The sequence below is a fragment of the Diceros bicornis genome, chromosome 13 (genome assembly GCF_020826845.1).
Source record: "Diceros bicornis minor isolate mBicDic1 chromosome 13, mDicBic1.mat.cur, whole genome shotgun sequence".
In the NCBI taxonomy this organism is placed as follows: Eukaryota; Metazoa; Chordata; class Mammalia; order Perissodactyla; family Rhinocerotidae; genus Diceros; species Diceros bicornis.
The window spans coordinates 48,361,959-48,378,094 of NC_080752.1; the positions used below are offsets into that span (position 1 = coordinate 48,361,959).

The 16,136-nt window shown below is 48.7% G+C and overlaps 2 protein-coding genes across 3 annotated transcripts in view; one reads left to right on the top strand and one right to left on the bottom strand.

The window, feature by feature from the left end:
• Positions 1–16,136, bottom strand: part of CSMD2 (CUB and Sushi multiple domains 2) — a 606,380-nt gene that overhangs the window by 343,487 nt on the left and 246,757 nt on the right. The window lies entirely within an intron of this gene.
• Positions 1,606–2,193, top strand: HMGB4 (high mobility group box 4). The gene has a single exon (XM_058553846.1). The coding sequence runs from the start codon at positions 1,606–1,608 to the stop codon at positions 2,191–2,193; it is 588 nt and encodes a 195-aa protein (XP_058409829.1).

Here is a 16,136-nt window from a genome sequence, read left to right on the forward strand (position 1 = left end):
GAATGAGCCAGAGTGAAGAAAAGCTACCTGGGCTGAGAAATGTCCCCAGAGTAATCTGTTTCCGCTGGCCAGACCCCTCCGCCCCCACCACTAGCCCAGACTTCCTCAGCTGTGATCTGCTATCTCACAGGCCCCCAAATCCAGCCCCAAAACTACAGCCTGTCACCTGGAGGGTCCTTCCTGGCCAGTCTGCAACACTGATTTTACAGATGAGGACGGAAGGGGCCAGCTTAGGTAGCCCAGCCACTTCACGGCAGAGCTGGGGCTCTAATCAATTTCCATCTTTTGTCTACAGAAGATGGAAGTTGAAGTCAGTCTTGGAGCCCTGGGAATGGACTTGGCAAAATTCAAAATGTGGTCTAGTCTTAGGCAAGTTTCCTTGTCAGACTCAGCTGCTGAGGCCACACACCCAGCCCCTCGGCCCCTCGGCCCCCGAGGCAGCAGTTCTGTGCAGGCGGGATGAAGCACAGCCTTGAGTCAGGCAGATGGGTCCAAATCCAGACTCCCACCTGTTAGTGGCTGTTTTACCTTAAACAGGTTAGTTTTTATGTTAATGAGGCTCGAGTTTTTAGTCTTGTAAATTTGGTGCTACGATCAACCACTGAGTTGTAGTAACTCCATTACTGTACAAGCAAGTACCTCACAGTGTCCAGGGTTCAATAAATGATGCTTTTATTGTCTTTCCTTTTCCCTCCAGTTGGAAGACTCGTGGAATATTTGCAACTGCTTTTACAAAAAGCCAGAAGCCAACTAGTTTGAGTGTAACTGTTAGAGCTTTGTGCTCTAACCCCAAGAAACCAGGACCCCTGTGATGAGAGCGGGGAGACCTCCTGCTATGGCAAGGATTCTCTCTCATTTTCATGGACTCAAGTGTCCTCCTCCCTTCTTCTCCCCCCAAATTTCTTCAGAGAAGTGGAGTTCAGACTTATAGCCCAAGTGCTCGGGTTTTAAATTAGACAACTTTGTCCTGACAGGAACCAAGTCACAGCTGTCATACCTGATTATTTTTAGAATTACTACTAAACTCTTTGTACGGTATGAGCTGCCATTGTTGAAGGCAAACAGAAAGACTTCACATTTTATCATGACAGCTCTGGAGCCATCCACCTCCTCATGTTCATTATTTCCAGCCTGTTTTTGGAAAGGATGATGCGGCATCTTGACAATCTTATGGCAAGGAGAGCAGACCCCGTGGTTCATTACTACATCTAAGGGATTCAAAGCACTCAAAGCTGAGCAGAGCCTACTGCCTCCAGGAAGCCAAGAAGGAATATTCTAGGGGAAGGAGATGCTCCAGAGCCTTCTCTGGATCAACCATCATCTTCCATGAAAAGCAAAAGTTGACCCTCAAGTCACCAGCCAATAAGAGTACTTGTATGCAAATACCACAGGCACTGGCCAGGAGTGGCCAGCTTGTGAGTGATGTCACAGTCCCCTCCTTGACTCAACAATGCCACCAGCACTTAAAAGGCTAACCCTTGACTGCAGCTCTTGCAGAGAGAAAAATTCACCGCAAGCAGAGCACCTTCTAGATTGCTCCTAGAGTGTAGGGACAAAGTCTCTGCTGTCCGAGGTACTGAATCTAAAAAAGAGAAAAATGATCTTATGAACATGGGAAAAGAAATCCAGCTAAGGCCCAAGGTGAATGTCTCTTCTTACATCCACTTTTTGCTGAGTTACAGAAACAAGTTCAAGGAGCAGCAGCCAAATACCTACCTTGGCTTTAAAGAGTTCTCTAGAAAGTGTTCGGAAAAATGGAGGTCCATCTCCAAGCATGAAAAGGCCAAATATGAAGCCCTGGCCAAGCTCGACAAAGCCCGATACCAGGAAGAGATGATGAATTACACTGGGAAGAAAAAGAAACGGAGAAAGCGGGACCCCCATGCACCCAGACGGCCTCCATCGTCCTTCCTACTCTTCTGCCAAGACCACTATGCCCAGCTGAAGAGGGAGAATCCGAACTGGTCGGTGGTGCAGGTGGCAAAGGCCTCGGGGGAGATGTGGTCTGCAACCGCAGACGTCGAAAAGCAGCCGTATGAACAAAGAGCAGCTCTCCTGAGAGCTAAGTACCAAGAGGAATTGGAAGTCTACCATAAACAACGTGATGCCCGGAAGAGCCTCCAAGGGTCGGTTAAGAACCAGTGCAGAGGGGTTGGACAAACTGAGTCGGACAAAGCTGCTGCGTCCAATTAGAAATAAAATGCCATTCAACTGTGTTGCTGTCTCTGGTCTCGTGTGTGGCGTCAGAGCAGCCTTTGCTGCTCCTTTGGGGAAGTGAGTGGAGTGGCAGAGTTGAGACTGGGGTTCAGACACTGACCCTGGGGAGGGGCTGGCCTTGAGAGAAGTGGCAGCAGTGTCCAAGGGATGTGTGTGTCTTCCGGATCCACAGGGGTTGGCTTGGGCAGGGGGCGGGTAGAAGTCTCCAGGGGTACAGAAGCTGGGGTCACAGAGGTAGGAGCATCCTGGTTCCAAGTGGTTATCCAGGCTGAAGGACTGTACTCAGAACACCTGTCCTGCCGGCCTCCTCACCAGGAGGGTCAGAAGGCTTGGAGTTCAGGTCAGGTGCCCAATTCAGGCACCAGCAGAGGTTGGGAACTGGAGTTTAGGTGGGCCTTAGGGGTGTCAGTTTCTCCAGCAGTTCCAGAACTGGTGCTCCAGCAAGGCTTAAATATCAGGATGAGACCCCAGTGGTGGTCACCATTCTAGTCATGATGAAGTTTGGGGCTGATTTTACAAAAGCAGGCGTCTGACTCTGTCACAGGCCCTTAACTTGGAGAAAACCCTGATGACATTTTGGTGGACATCCCCCCGGTCATTTGTCTGTGGATATAAGCATAGCACTCATAGAGCTGACATTTGTGGCCTTTATGACCACCTGGACCTATTCCTTTTCCCCTTGCTCACAGCACCCTGACTCCATCCTGACCAAGGCTGGATCAGGTAGAATCCCCCTGGCCACAGTGTTGGGTCCAGTGACCGGCATGTGACCAAAGTTGGTCCAATCAGAGTGGATCTCAGGATTCATGTAACGAGTCCTAGGGGAGGATGCAGCCCTGGGCGCTGTCGACAGCCCTTTGCCTCGTTCTCAGGCCAACACGTGAGTCCCTCTGGCATCAGAGCATACTTTTGGACTTCTCACTGAAGGTGAGCCCACACATTTCATTTTTTTGTCTAAGATGGTTTGAGTTAGGTTTTCTGCCACTTAAAATGATCAAAACAGGTAATTTGACACAAATGGGATTGTTCTGTGTCTGTACTGTAACTGTTTTTCAGGCAATAATGTACTGTGGGCAGCATTTCATACCAATCAATATACATTGATGTGGACTATTCTGAAATGGCTCTTTTGACTTCTTCACATCAAAAAGACTGGGCCAAAATGCAAAACTGCTTTTTTGTCACCAGGTTATGCATACAACAGACTTCCCTGATTCCATCTCTCACCCCCATTCCATGATGGACTTGCAATACTTTGTACTCTACTGCCGTTTGAACTTTTACTTTCAAAAGAAGAGTAAAAATATATATTTTTGAAAAGTCTTTTAGAATTGGGTGAGCTTTTAGGGGATGAGGGATAATATAGTGGAGTGATTGAGAAATTCAGGGCCCTGAACCAGGCCATTTATGGAAGACTCCCATGTGCCAGACCTTGTGCTGGGTACCAAGAGGCCCAACCTGGACTCCTGTAGGCTCCTTCCCTGTGAGAACTTTCCTTCTGATGTGGGAGATGGATGGGCACACATCACAGCATGATGAGGAGAGTGAAGGCTATGCAAAGTACTTGGGGTGGGAGTGGTGCCACCTACCACAGCCATCACTGAAGTCTTCCCGGAGGAAGTAGCTTATCCTACTTGGCAACCTTGTACTCAAGCTGGCAAGATTCCCAGTCCCCACTCCCCATTCCCCACAGCTGCTGTTCCAACTTGGCTCTTCTTCCCCTTCAGCCCAACCTCCACCCTCTCAGGAGACATTCTCATTTTTTGCTTCAGTGAGAAAATAGAGATCATCAGACATGAACACACTCAGTTTTCTTCTTTCTCAACATGTAATTCACACTCATCCTTTCCTCCTGGCCTCATGTCTTAGGGGGAGCTATAACGCTCTTGCTACCCCCTTCCCCTGCCTCCCTCAGGCCCTTGCTCCTCACTCTGAACATGCTTGACCCTTCTGTTTCTAAGCTTGCACAGGTTAGCTTGGTGTCATGATATGGGTGGTTCCAATCTTAACACTGGCAGGATATTGGGCAAGTTTTCATTTCTCTGAGTCCCAGGTTTCTCATCTCTGTGATGGGGATGCTGCCTGCCTTACAAGTTGTTTTAGTGGTTAAATGATGTAACACATGCAAAAGTATTTGGCACAGTCCTTAACACATAATAGGTATTGGTGGATACCCCTAGGGTGGCTGCCCCATGATTCCCCCGTCCTGGTGTTCACACTCTTGTATGACCTCTTCCCACCAAATGTGGGCAGAACATGTGACTTGCTTCTAACCAATAGAATAAGGCAAAGGAAATGGAATGTGACTTCTGTGATTACATAATGATACATAAGACTCCATCTTGCTAGCTGATTTGCTCCAGAGATTCTCTTGCTGGCTTGATGAAGTAAGTGGCCAAGTTGGAGAAGCCCACAGGCCAAGGAACTGTGAGAAATCTCAAGGAGCTGAGGGTGGCTTCAGACAAACAGCCAGCAAAAAAACAGAAGGTCTCAGTCCTACAACCCCAAGGAGCTGAGTGCTGCAGCAACCACATGAGCAGGGAAGTGGGCCCTTCCCCAGCTGAGCCACCAGATGAGAACTCAGCCCTGGCTGACACCTTGACTGCAGCCTTGCGAGACCTCAAGCAATAGACCCAGCTAATTATTGGATCCCTGACCCACAGAAACTGTGACATAATGAATGTGTGATGTTTTAAGCCAAAAAAGTTGTGGTAGCTTGTTACACAGCATAGGTAACTAATACAGTACTCAAATGCCAACATCCTTATAACTCTAGAAGAGACTGTCTTTAACCTTATTTCTCCCTCTGGCCTCTAGCCTACTGTTTAATTTCCTTTCCTTTGTTACCAACCTCTTGAAGGGGGAGGAGCACCCCCCCACCCCGAGCTAATTAGATCCTGACTTGTAATACTCTGTAGTGGTTCCAGTTGGCTTGTCTTGTTTCCACCCTGAACCGTGGCTCTTGGTGGGCAGTGGCTGCGTGTTACACCATACTCCTCTCTGGGAAGAGGACCCCCACACAGCCAGGCCCCAGCCCTCATGCCACCCTTCTGGTTTCCTGTGTGACTAATTATGTGAGTGTGGGTGGCCAAGTAGAAGTTTTGACAACAGTTTGCAGCACACCTGGTGAAAACTAACTCCATTAACATTCCTTTATGAAAAGATAACAGGAGGGTGTGAATCTGCTGGCTTCTAATGAGTACAATGTAATAACAGCGAAGGGGGAGGGAGGAGGGAAGGGGAGATGTTGGGGGAAGCCTGGGCTTAAGATCATGGGAGAGAAGAAAAGCAGGCGGAAAATCCGGTGTGGTGCCAGCCTTCCAGACCCGCTCAGCTGGGCTCAGGTGCCCCTGCCCTTGGGAAGAGGAAGGCAGTGTCTTTGGGCCTATCATCACCGTCTTGTTGATGACTGAATCACTCCACTCTGCTTCTTCTCTCCTAGAGCCTTTTCTTGTGTTAATTTATTCATTCATTTATTCAACAAATATTCATGTAAATCTTATGCCTGCTATATACCAGGAATGGTTCTGGTGCTAGAGGTACAGCAAGGTCCTGATCTCTTACATTCTAGTGAGGGAGAGACAGACAATAAATAAGTCAATGAATAAACACACCAGATCATTTTTTGATAGTGTCAAGTGCTCCGAGGAAAATAAGCCCAGGTAAGGAGATAAACAATGACAAGCGGGGTTGAGGGCACTTTAAACGGGTGGTCAGAGAAGACAACATTAGGGTTTGGGTTTAAAGGACAAGGAGTCAAGCATGCTAAGGTCCGAGGGAAGAGTTCTTTAAGCAGCAGGACAGCAAGTGCAAAGGTCCTGAGACAGCAGTGAGCTTGGCATATTAGAGAAACAGAATGGAGGCCAGAGTGACCGGAGGTGTGAGCAAGTAGGTGAGATGAGGTTGGAGAGGGGCAGGCCTTGGCAAGGAGTTTACTTTGAAATCTAAGTGCAGTGGGGAGCCACGGAGGGTTTTCTGCAGGGGGAGCCATGTGCTTCCATCTTGACTTCTGGTTATTGGTCATTCTAGAGTCTTCTGAGATTACCCGGTGCCAACAAGGGGATGCTAGCCTCTCCAAGGTCTGCAAGAGAAAGAGGCAGGGCTAGCAAACACCAAACCCATGACACTTCCCCTTTTGGAGGACAGATAATCAGAAGCCTCTACTTGGTATTCCCTGCAGCAGCTGTAAGCTGAAAATCAAATGTGGAAGCCGTGAAACTTCTTCCCCTGTGATTCACTTTCCCAGGAAGGAGGGGGAAAGTGGGCACGGGTGGCAGAATTTTCCAGGGGAACACTTCATCCTAGGTCTCATATTTTCATGTGGAACAGCTTCCACTAGACCAGTGGTTCTCAACTTTGAGCCCCCATTAGAATCACCCCAGATTGCTGGGCCTCACCCCTACAGTTTGATCCCACTTTCCTGGAAGGTGGACCTATAATCTGCATTTCTAAGAGTTCCCAGGTGACACTGCTGCTCTGAGGACCACAGAGGAATTCTTTTCCCTCTTGCAGTCCTGGAATTCACCCCCAAGAGTATCTGCCCAGTGAGTTTGAGAGGAGGAGCTGACTGTGCTCGTCTCTCTCCCCGTCCCCGTCCCCTCCCCTGGCTGCAGACCGTTCCGGTCTGCTCTCCAATCGGTACACTGGTAATAAAGGTGATCCTCATCTGTCTTTCTCCTGCCTCTGCCAATGGGTTCTGAACTTGACAGGGGAATAGTGTATTTATTTATTGGGTTTCCCTCAAATCCCAACACAGAAGTGGATCCCAGTTGCAAAACAACTGATTAGCATCTGGAACACACAGCTGCATTGGGATCTTATAGTTGATTTCAGCATCCACTAAAGCATCAATTATTTGGGGACAAAAAGGTCCAGTTTCTTTGCCTTTAATTAAGGCTGAGGATCAGGTCTGTGGACAGGGTGAGGTCATCAGGGTGAAGTCACAAAGGCCTTGGCACCCTTTTATCCTGTCATGCACCTGTAGTCACACCCCCCCACAAACAGCACCTGCCCTACGGGTGTGCTGAGAATAAATGAAATGTCTAAGACATCATTGTAAATAAAGTCTGCTGTGTAAGAAGCACCCTATGAATGGGGGTGCCTGCCTTGGGCTTCAAAAGATGGTTTAAAGAAGGCGAGAGTGACACACAGAAAGGTAGTTGAAGCAGGAGAAAGAGCTTGGCCAAAGGCTCGAGGGGGGCATGCAACCTTTCAGGCTGGCCTTGACCTCTGGGTGGATCACCAGTGACACCGAGCATTCTGGTGTGGTCATCCCCTTGTGAAAGTTTCCTTGTAACAGCTTTCCCTACCCATCGTCCCTTTCCAATCCCTTCTCAGCTCTGGCTGGCTGAGTGATGTTTTAAGACTCCTCTCCTCCAACAGTGAAGTTTCCTGAGGTCACCCATCACTAGGGGAGTCTGACACAGCATAATCGGGCCGTTGCTGCCTTGCCAGTTGCACTGTCGCCCACACTCATTTTCTGAAACGGCTCCCAGTGATCCCCACCTCCTGGTATTCACACCTGTGTAATTCCTCCCTTTGAGCGTGGGCTGGACCTAGTGATTTAATTCGAATGAACAGAATAGGGCAAAAGCGATAGGATAACACTTCTTCAGGAGTGACAAGACTGTCTCTCTCTCTTGCTTGCTCAAAGCAAACTGACACGTTGAAAGCTGCCCTGTGGAGAAGTTCACAAGGCAGGGAACTGAAGGTGGTTTCCGGCCAACACCCAAGGAGAAACTGAGGTCCTCGGTCAAACAGCCTGCAAGGAACTGAATCCTGCCAGTGACCGTGAGTAAGCTTGGAAGTGGATCATTCCCAGGTCCAGTGGACACCTGTACTGCAACCTTGTGACAGGCCCAGCCAAGCCATACTTGACTCCTGAGCCACAGAAACCAAGAAAATAGATGTTGTTTTTTCATGCCACTAAGGTTTGAGTAATTTATTACAAAGCAAACTAGACAATGAATACAGATTTTAGTATCAAGAGAGTAATCGTGTCATGGAAAATATCTAAAAATGGGAGATGGCTTTGGAACCAGGCAGTGGGCAGAGGCTGGGAGTACTCCAAGGAGGTTGTTAGAGAAATCTGGACTTTGAAGATGCTGCCAGTGAAGGCTCGAAAGGAAATGAGTTACACGTTCTTGGAAACTAGAGGAAGGGGATCCTTGTTAGGCAGTGGCAGAAAGCTTAGTGACGCTGTCCTCTGTAGTTATGTGGGAAGAACATGTGCCTAATAAACTTAGTGATCTAGCTAAGATGTCCAAGCAAAGTGTTGAAGGTTTCTTCTTGTTGTTTACGTGAGAGGAGAGAGAAATTGAGGGAAAGATTGTTAAACAAAAAGGAGCCAGGGCTTGATAGTTTCGAAAATTCTCAGCCTCCCAAGGCAGCAAAAGATGCTAAAATTAAAAAATGGCTTTTGAGGTGACGGCCTGGTGGCGCAGCGGTTAAGTGTGCGTGCTCCGCTACGGTGGCCTGGGGTTCACAGGTTCGGATCCCGGGCGTGCACCAACGCACCGCTTGCTAAGCCATGCCGTGGCGGTGTCCCATATAAAGGGGAGGAGGATGGGCATGGATGCTAGCCCAGGGCCAGTCTTCCTCAAGAAAAAAGGGGAAGATTGGCATCGGATGTTAGCTCAGGGATAGTCCTCCTCACCAAAAAAAAAAAAAAAAAAAACAGGCTTTTGAGCACTGTCAAGCAAAGGTGGCCTGGAGATAAAGTTGAGGGTGTGACTGTACAGCCTTTGGTTAAGTCCTCAGGAAGATCAGAGGATCATAGTATTATTCAATTACACAAAGGCCCTTTAAAGAGATTAGTGTGGATCTCACAGATCCTCTAGGTCAAACAATAGGGCCTCTGGGAAGCATTAGGGCATTATCCCTTGGCCATCTGAGCAGAAGCTGAAAGTAGAAAAGAGTTTAGTTCAAAGAAATTTGTGGGTGCAGCTTTTGTGCAATAGAGTGAATCTCAATGAGATTTATAGAAGACTCATAAAGTTTTCAAGAAAACTATTATCAGAAGAAACACTGTCAGCTTGGACTGAAAGGGACAGATAGTATAAAATAAAAAGAGGTCATCAGACTCCCAAAATTCTCAGCAGAAAGCAGGCTGAGGAAAAGTCAGCTTCAAACACATGGTTCCTTTCACGAAAAAAGAAGGATAAGTCAGAGGGAGGAGCCAAGTGCTCAGAAAGTGGAGCTAAGGGTCATAGAGAATTATTCCCACCTTTTAAAACTAATCAAGAAACTTCCAATATTTTCCTGGGTGGATTTCAGAATTGTTATGGACCAGGAACTTCCTTATGCCTCACATTTTCCCCCTTTCTGAGTAGGAATGTCTGTAGTCATCACCCTACGCCTATCCCACCCACCATTGTATGTTGGGTATGTGGGGGCAGATAACTTGTCTCTTTAGTTTCACAGATCTACAGATCCAGAGTGACAGTATTCTAGAACCTGTACTTAGTAACTATACCCAAGAACCTCATCCACACCTGAACCTGACTCAGATGATGAGATTTCGGATTTTGAGCTGACTCTATCATGGGAAGAGACTCGTAGGGACTTTGGGAAGGGGTAACTGTATTTTGCATGTGGAAGGGACATGAACCATTGGGGGCTGGAGGTTGTACTGTGGCAGGCAGCTTCAGAAATGACTAAGTAATCTTTGTCTCCTGGTATTCATGCCCTTGTACAATCCCCTCCCATTGTGTGTGGGATGGACCTACTGACTTGCTTCTAACAAAGAGGATTGAGCAAAAGTGATGGGCTGTCACTTCTGAGATGAGATTATAAAAGACTCTGACTCCTGACTTAGTCTCTCTCTGGTTTGGTCTGCTGAAGTAAGCGGCCATATTGAAAGCTGCTCTGCGGAAAGAACCGCACCGAGGAACTCAGTCCTTCAGACAACCATGTGAACAAGCTTGGAGCAAATCTTTCCCCTCAGTTGAGCTTTGAGATGACTGTAGCCCTGGCACACATCTACATTGTAGCCTTAGGAGAAACCCTAAGCCAGAGAACCCAGCTAAGCCACACCCAGATTCCTAACACAGAAAATGTGAGGTAATAAATGTTGTTTTGGGGTAATTTGTTACACAGCAATAGGTACTTAATACACCCACCCTAAGGTCCTGCTACACAATATTTCCCCCTGAAACACTTATATTCTCACACTCTCCTCAGGGCCCTTGCACATGCTACTCCAGGCTGGGATCATTCTTGCTACCTTCTAGGTCTGGTAAACTTCCACCTGTCCTCCAGGACTCAGGTCAGGCGTCCCTTCCTCCAGGAAGCCCTCTTTGACCGTCCTTCCCTCCTCTGTGCTCCCATAACACATCGCTATGCCACCGCATATCACATTCTAACTATTGTTTGTCTCTCCAACTTGTGGAGGAGGGGCAGGGGCCTTGCCTTATCCATCCTAGTGCCCTTAAAATCTAACACAGTGCTCGACACACAGTAAAACGACAACAGTAAACTTTTATTGAATGCCTATGCCATGCCTGGTGCTGTTTGATGCAATTTACATGTAGTTATCTTATTTAGTAATAAACCCAGTGGGGCAGGAACTTGATGCACCCCCATTCTGCAGATGAGGAACTGAGACCCTAGGCTAGGTGCTCAGTGCACGCTTGCTGGACAATGAACTACCGAATCACGAGACGCACGCTGCTCCTCCTGCCCTGCACCTGGCAGCGGTCGGCCCCACTTCTCTCGGGAACGCGGCAAACGGCAGAGTTAGGCCAGAATGCTTCCTGGGCACCCGGACACGCACTCTGTGTCTGACCGCTTACACAATTTGGTATTTCCAGAGAAATACCTGGATCTATCCCTTGGCTCCTCCAGGAAAGGGCTTGGCTGGCACCCAGAGAATTTATTGGGCACCAGAAACCTCACCTCCAGCTCTCTGCTCACAGCTGTGCCTCTGGCCCGCAGGCAGAACAAGCATTTTCCTCCCCTCACACCCTGTCATTGTAAACCACATAAATTCCTCGATACTCGTGTTGCAATGAACAGATGTGGCTCTGTATTTTTAATGCATTATCTGCAATTAGCAGCCGTGGGCATGGAAGAACTCTCGAGCCCTGGAGCTGTCCCTCCAGATGCAGTTGCGAGTACATTTGTGCGGAAGGATCGAGCCAGGCTCCTCTGGTGCATGTGGCTCTGGCAAGTGGGTGAGGGAACTTCCATTTGCAGAGTGTCTGCTCTGCCAGGAGGCAGAAGTGGGGCTGCTGAAGACTGATGGTCGCTCCCCTGCCCACCTGGCCTCCCTTCCACCCCTCCCTGCTGTCTAAACGCCCTGAGAGGTTGTCCTCCAAGAGGGACCCCAAAGGACACACAGCAATCCTGAACCTCACAGGTGATAAAGGTTTTCATAGGCTTGGGGTCTTCAGTGTGGAATAAAGGTCTGCAAAATGCAAAAGGGGCAGGCGGTGCCCAGAGCAAACCAAAGAGAGTGTCGCATGGACTTTAGAAAAGAAGGTGGCTGGTTAGTGAGAGTTAATGGGGTGGGCATCAGCTCCATCCAAAGGAGAAGGAGATTTTTTGTAATAAATATAATGCTAATAACTAGCGTGTGTGGCACTTACTATGCACTAGGCCCTATTTCTAAGTGCTCTCCAGGCAGCATCACATTTAATTCCAGAAGGCAGTGTCAATGCCACCCTCCTCCTGCCAACCTCAGCCAAAACTACCTGCAGTTGAACAAAGTTCGTGGCAACCAGGAGAATGCATACCCCACGGAACTGGGGGCATCTCCGTAAGAGGCTGTTGGAAAGAACCTACTGTAGGGTTTGGGCTTGTGTTATTTGGTATTTGGGGGAGGGTTCAAGGAAGTGGAGCTTTCCTCTGGGTTGGATGCTGGCAGGAAGTTGGGATTGTATGACTGGGTACTTAATTCCTTTTATCTAGAAGGTGGGAGGAATGAAGCAAGACTAAAGCTGTGATTGGTAAAGAAGCATCTGTCATTCATCTTAGCCAGGATATGAAGGGAGGGGAATGTTTGGGCATTTTTGTTTTGATAGTGTTCTTGTTTCTGTCTGAGTTAGATGTGATTATGGAGTGCTCTTGTTTTTGTCTTAATCCGTGGCAGTCACTGAGTGGCCTTGTCTGGTGGTAACATCTATGTTCAGCAGAAGAACCCCAAGGTCTAGGTGTGGGAGCCAAGCCAGCTCTCAGCCATGTGGCCGCCTTCCTGATGGTGCCAGGCCAGCTTCTGGCCCTCAGGGGCTGCTGATCTCTTTCTCGGCAGGCCCTATTACTGTGCCAGTTTATAGAAATAGAGAAATTGAGGCTTGGAGAGTTGCCGTAGCTGGGAAGTGGTGCTGTGATGCCAGGGTCACTGAAACCCAGGTGGGGGACTGGCGGGGAAGGGTTGTGATTATGGGAAGCCAGGCTGACCATCAAGGGGACAGGCCACGACAGTTAAGTAGAGCATAGGATTGGAGGCAGCGAATCTCCACACTTCAGAAATCTGTCCCTGACTTACTAGCTGCGCAGCCCTGGGCAATTTACTGAATGGAAGAGGTTCAATTTCTTCTTCTGCATAATGGGAATACAAAAATCTGTTTCCCAGGGTGCTTGTGAGAATAAACTGAAAAGACCCAGTATAAAGCACCTTTGCAACACTTGGGAAAAACAGACTCCACTCTGAGAGCTGACTGCCTGCCAGGCACTGTTCTAAGTCTCTCACAGGTACTGACTCGTCTGATACTCACAGCAAACCCATGAGGCAGATTCTATAATCTCTGGTTTGCAGGTGAGAAGATGAAGGCACAGAGAGGTTCAGCAACTTATCTGAGGTCACACAGCTATCAAGTAGCAGAGCTCAGGCATTCTGGCTCCAGCACCCTCACTCTACTGCCTATCATGAGGGTAGATCACCGGTGGCTTCTTCTCTTCCCTTGCTGCAAGGGCTTTAAGACTCTAGTCAGAGTTTGATGACAATTTGTTGCCCCAGACCTCTCCAGGTCCCAGACAGTTGCTTGTGGGAGGGTCCAAGCTGCTTTCCTGGCTCTGGTTCAGAGAGGACTCATTTTCTTTTAGAAGGTCAAAACATTCTTGGCATGACAGACAATATAGATTCAGGTTGCTGTGGTCGATAGATCAAATAAAACTTGTATTGCCCTACTGGTATTTCCATGTCTCTCAGTAAATACTGAAGTCAGAGAAAAACACTGAGAAATGAGTAAAAACTAAAGGGAGTGGGGGAATGATCCAATGCTGCAGCAAAAGCCCTCTTTTGGCAAGACTGATGTGTGGGCAGAAGGCAAATGGCAGCCCGAGGCGAAATGGGCCAGACTTGGCCGTTGTCCTTTGATCCCATAACAGCAGGAAGCTATTCAGAGTGGCCGGCGCCACGGTCCAAGGCCGACTCAGCATTGCCTAGTCCTAACCTGTTGAGTGGGTGTATAGCTTGTGCCAGCAGTTCTGGGAGAGTGGGAGGCAGGGACTCCTGGGCCCAGTGACTCCAGTAACCGAGGTCCTTCAGGCCACTGACCCCCCTCCAGTCTGCGTTCCACCACCACTTCGGGGAGATAAAGTCCTGGAACTCACATCAAAACTCTCCCTGCTGTTTGATACAACTCTAGATCATCATCATCAACCTTTTTGAGGCTCATCTGTTCTTAATTATATCTCTAAATCCCAAGGCATTACAACTGTGAGAATTTGGGAAATTTAGCTGCTTAGAGGATTCGTAATAATCATGGTAATCCCTGGTATTTACAGAGCCGCCTTTTGCAGACTGTGAAAGCCAGATAGACAACATCGTAGTGGCAAGGATGCCCTGAAATTGCTCTCAAGCTCTCTTCACAGAGTGCCAGGCCCTTAGTCTGTCTTATTGTGTTTAGTTCAAGGAGGCAGAGAAAAAGATTTCTCACTATCACCTCCTGGGGGAGACCAAAGAGGAGATGGAAAGGTTAAACCAATGTAGAAGATACACCTTGGGTCGGGTGCCCAGCCCATGCCCTCTTCTCAGGACTGCCCTGCTCCTTCTCCCCAACCACCTCTGAAGGGATGGGCTCCTGCAGCTATGCTGGTACCAGTTGAGTATACCACTTCTTAGTACCAGCTCATTGGACAAGGAGTTGACATTTGACTAATGAGCTGAGCCCATCAGATTCTCTCTCGATAATTCGAATGAAAAGATGTAGAAACTGGGAGTCAGTCAGTTGGACCCCTAGGTTGAGAAAGTCAGGCAGACTCAAGGGTTGGAGTGACCATGTGGGACCACGTGTACTGATTAACCAGCAGACAGAAGGGGAATAGACGACACAGTACCTGAAAGATTTGCTCTCCAGCACTTTCTGTCCCATGTATTTACTCGGTAAACCCTTTGGATTCCAAGCCGGGAGCCATCCCATGAGGCCATTACTGCATGAAGGTGAAGCATTGCATATAACGCCAAACTCCTGCTTGGTTTTCTCTGACACACCAAGCCTTCCCTTCAGCTCCAGGCCAGGCCTCGTGGGCTCCATGTACACGAGATGGGAGAGCAACCACGCTTCCCCTCTAATAGGGACAGACCAGATGGCACCACAGTGAGTGGGAGCCAGCACGTGGTCCATTCCAGAGACCCCTGCTGGCCTTTATCAGAAGCCAACATGGGCCGCCCCAGAGCTTCTGGGGTGTAGGGCACAGCTGCCCCTGACCTCCCCAGCTTGAAGGAGAAGGACTGAGAAAAGTACCTGCAAAGGAGCCATTGTTACGACACAGCACAGCCATCTGGTCCCCCATTGATCTGACAGCGGCACCAGGGGCCGAAGGTGGCAGACACAGAGGCCTGGGAGCACAATTCGATGAGCAGCCCCCATTGATCCGTTTACCTGCCTGATGGCTGGCCAGACTCTCTGCGTTTAAAAGACACCCACGGAAGGTCAGGGCTGGAAGGGCACCTTAGGGAGGCCTCAGGACAGCCCAGGATTGTCACAAATGGGAAAAGCAAGCCCCAAAGACACTACTGAGATGTGACATTTCCGATTTCAATCAAGAGAGTCCAAATAGCTCCCACTGTTTACTGGGCAGTTTTGGGGGAAAGGGGGGTTTGTTGTGCCTTATAGCCCTATGTTTCCCACAGGGAGGAAAGCAGAGAGAATATAAATTTATGTGAAGTGTGTGGGACTGAATCATAAGCTCTTGGACTAAATGAAAAAGCACATTCTTACCACCGAGGTAGCAATGCGTTGTCACCAGTTCAGAAGCCCCATCACCCTGCTCCAGGGGACACAGCCCAGAACAATCACAGATTTCTCTGGGCTGGAGGTTCCAAATGGAGTGTGTGAAACAGCGGCTTCTGTGATGCCAGCTTGTGCCCAGCCTACGCTGAGCCACTTATTCAGGTTCGACCTGCCCTCTCCTAGTGCCAGTGAATGATCCCATCCCCTCTTGTCAAGTGGGTTCTCGAGATCGTCTGTTGCCCATCACCCCCACCCAAGGTGCCATGTGCCCTGTAGGACAGCCCCTGGGGACCCTGCGGCCCTTGTAGTCAACCATTCCACTTAAGTGTGGCCCATCTGCCTGACTAGTTCGCTCTTTCTCCCTCATGGGCTGGGAGCCCGGTGCAACTCTTTCTGGATGGCTGGGGTTTGGCCCCATTCTCCTGAGGGTTGGGATTTATCCTCTCCATCTGCATCAATCTGCAAGTGTCCCTGACCTAAAATTCATACAAGCACCTGGGCCGCATGCCCACCTTGTTCCCTTAGAATTTGCCTTTTCAAAAAGCCAGCCCAAATAAGAGTAGAATTTGCCTTTTCAAAAAGCCAGCCCAAATAAGAGTAGAATTTGCCTTATTTCCTTGGCTGTTGATATGGACAGTCAGTCTGTTTTCAAATCCTGCTCTAACTAGCATCACCATTACTATAAAGCATTGGCTTTAGAGTAAAAAGAGCTGGCCCTGAATTCTGTTCACACTACTTGCCCAA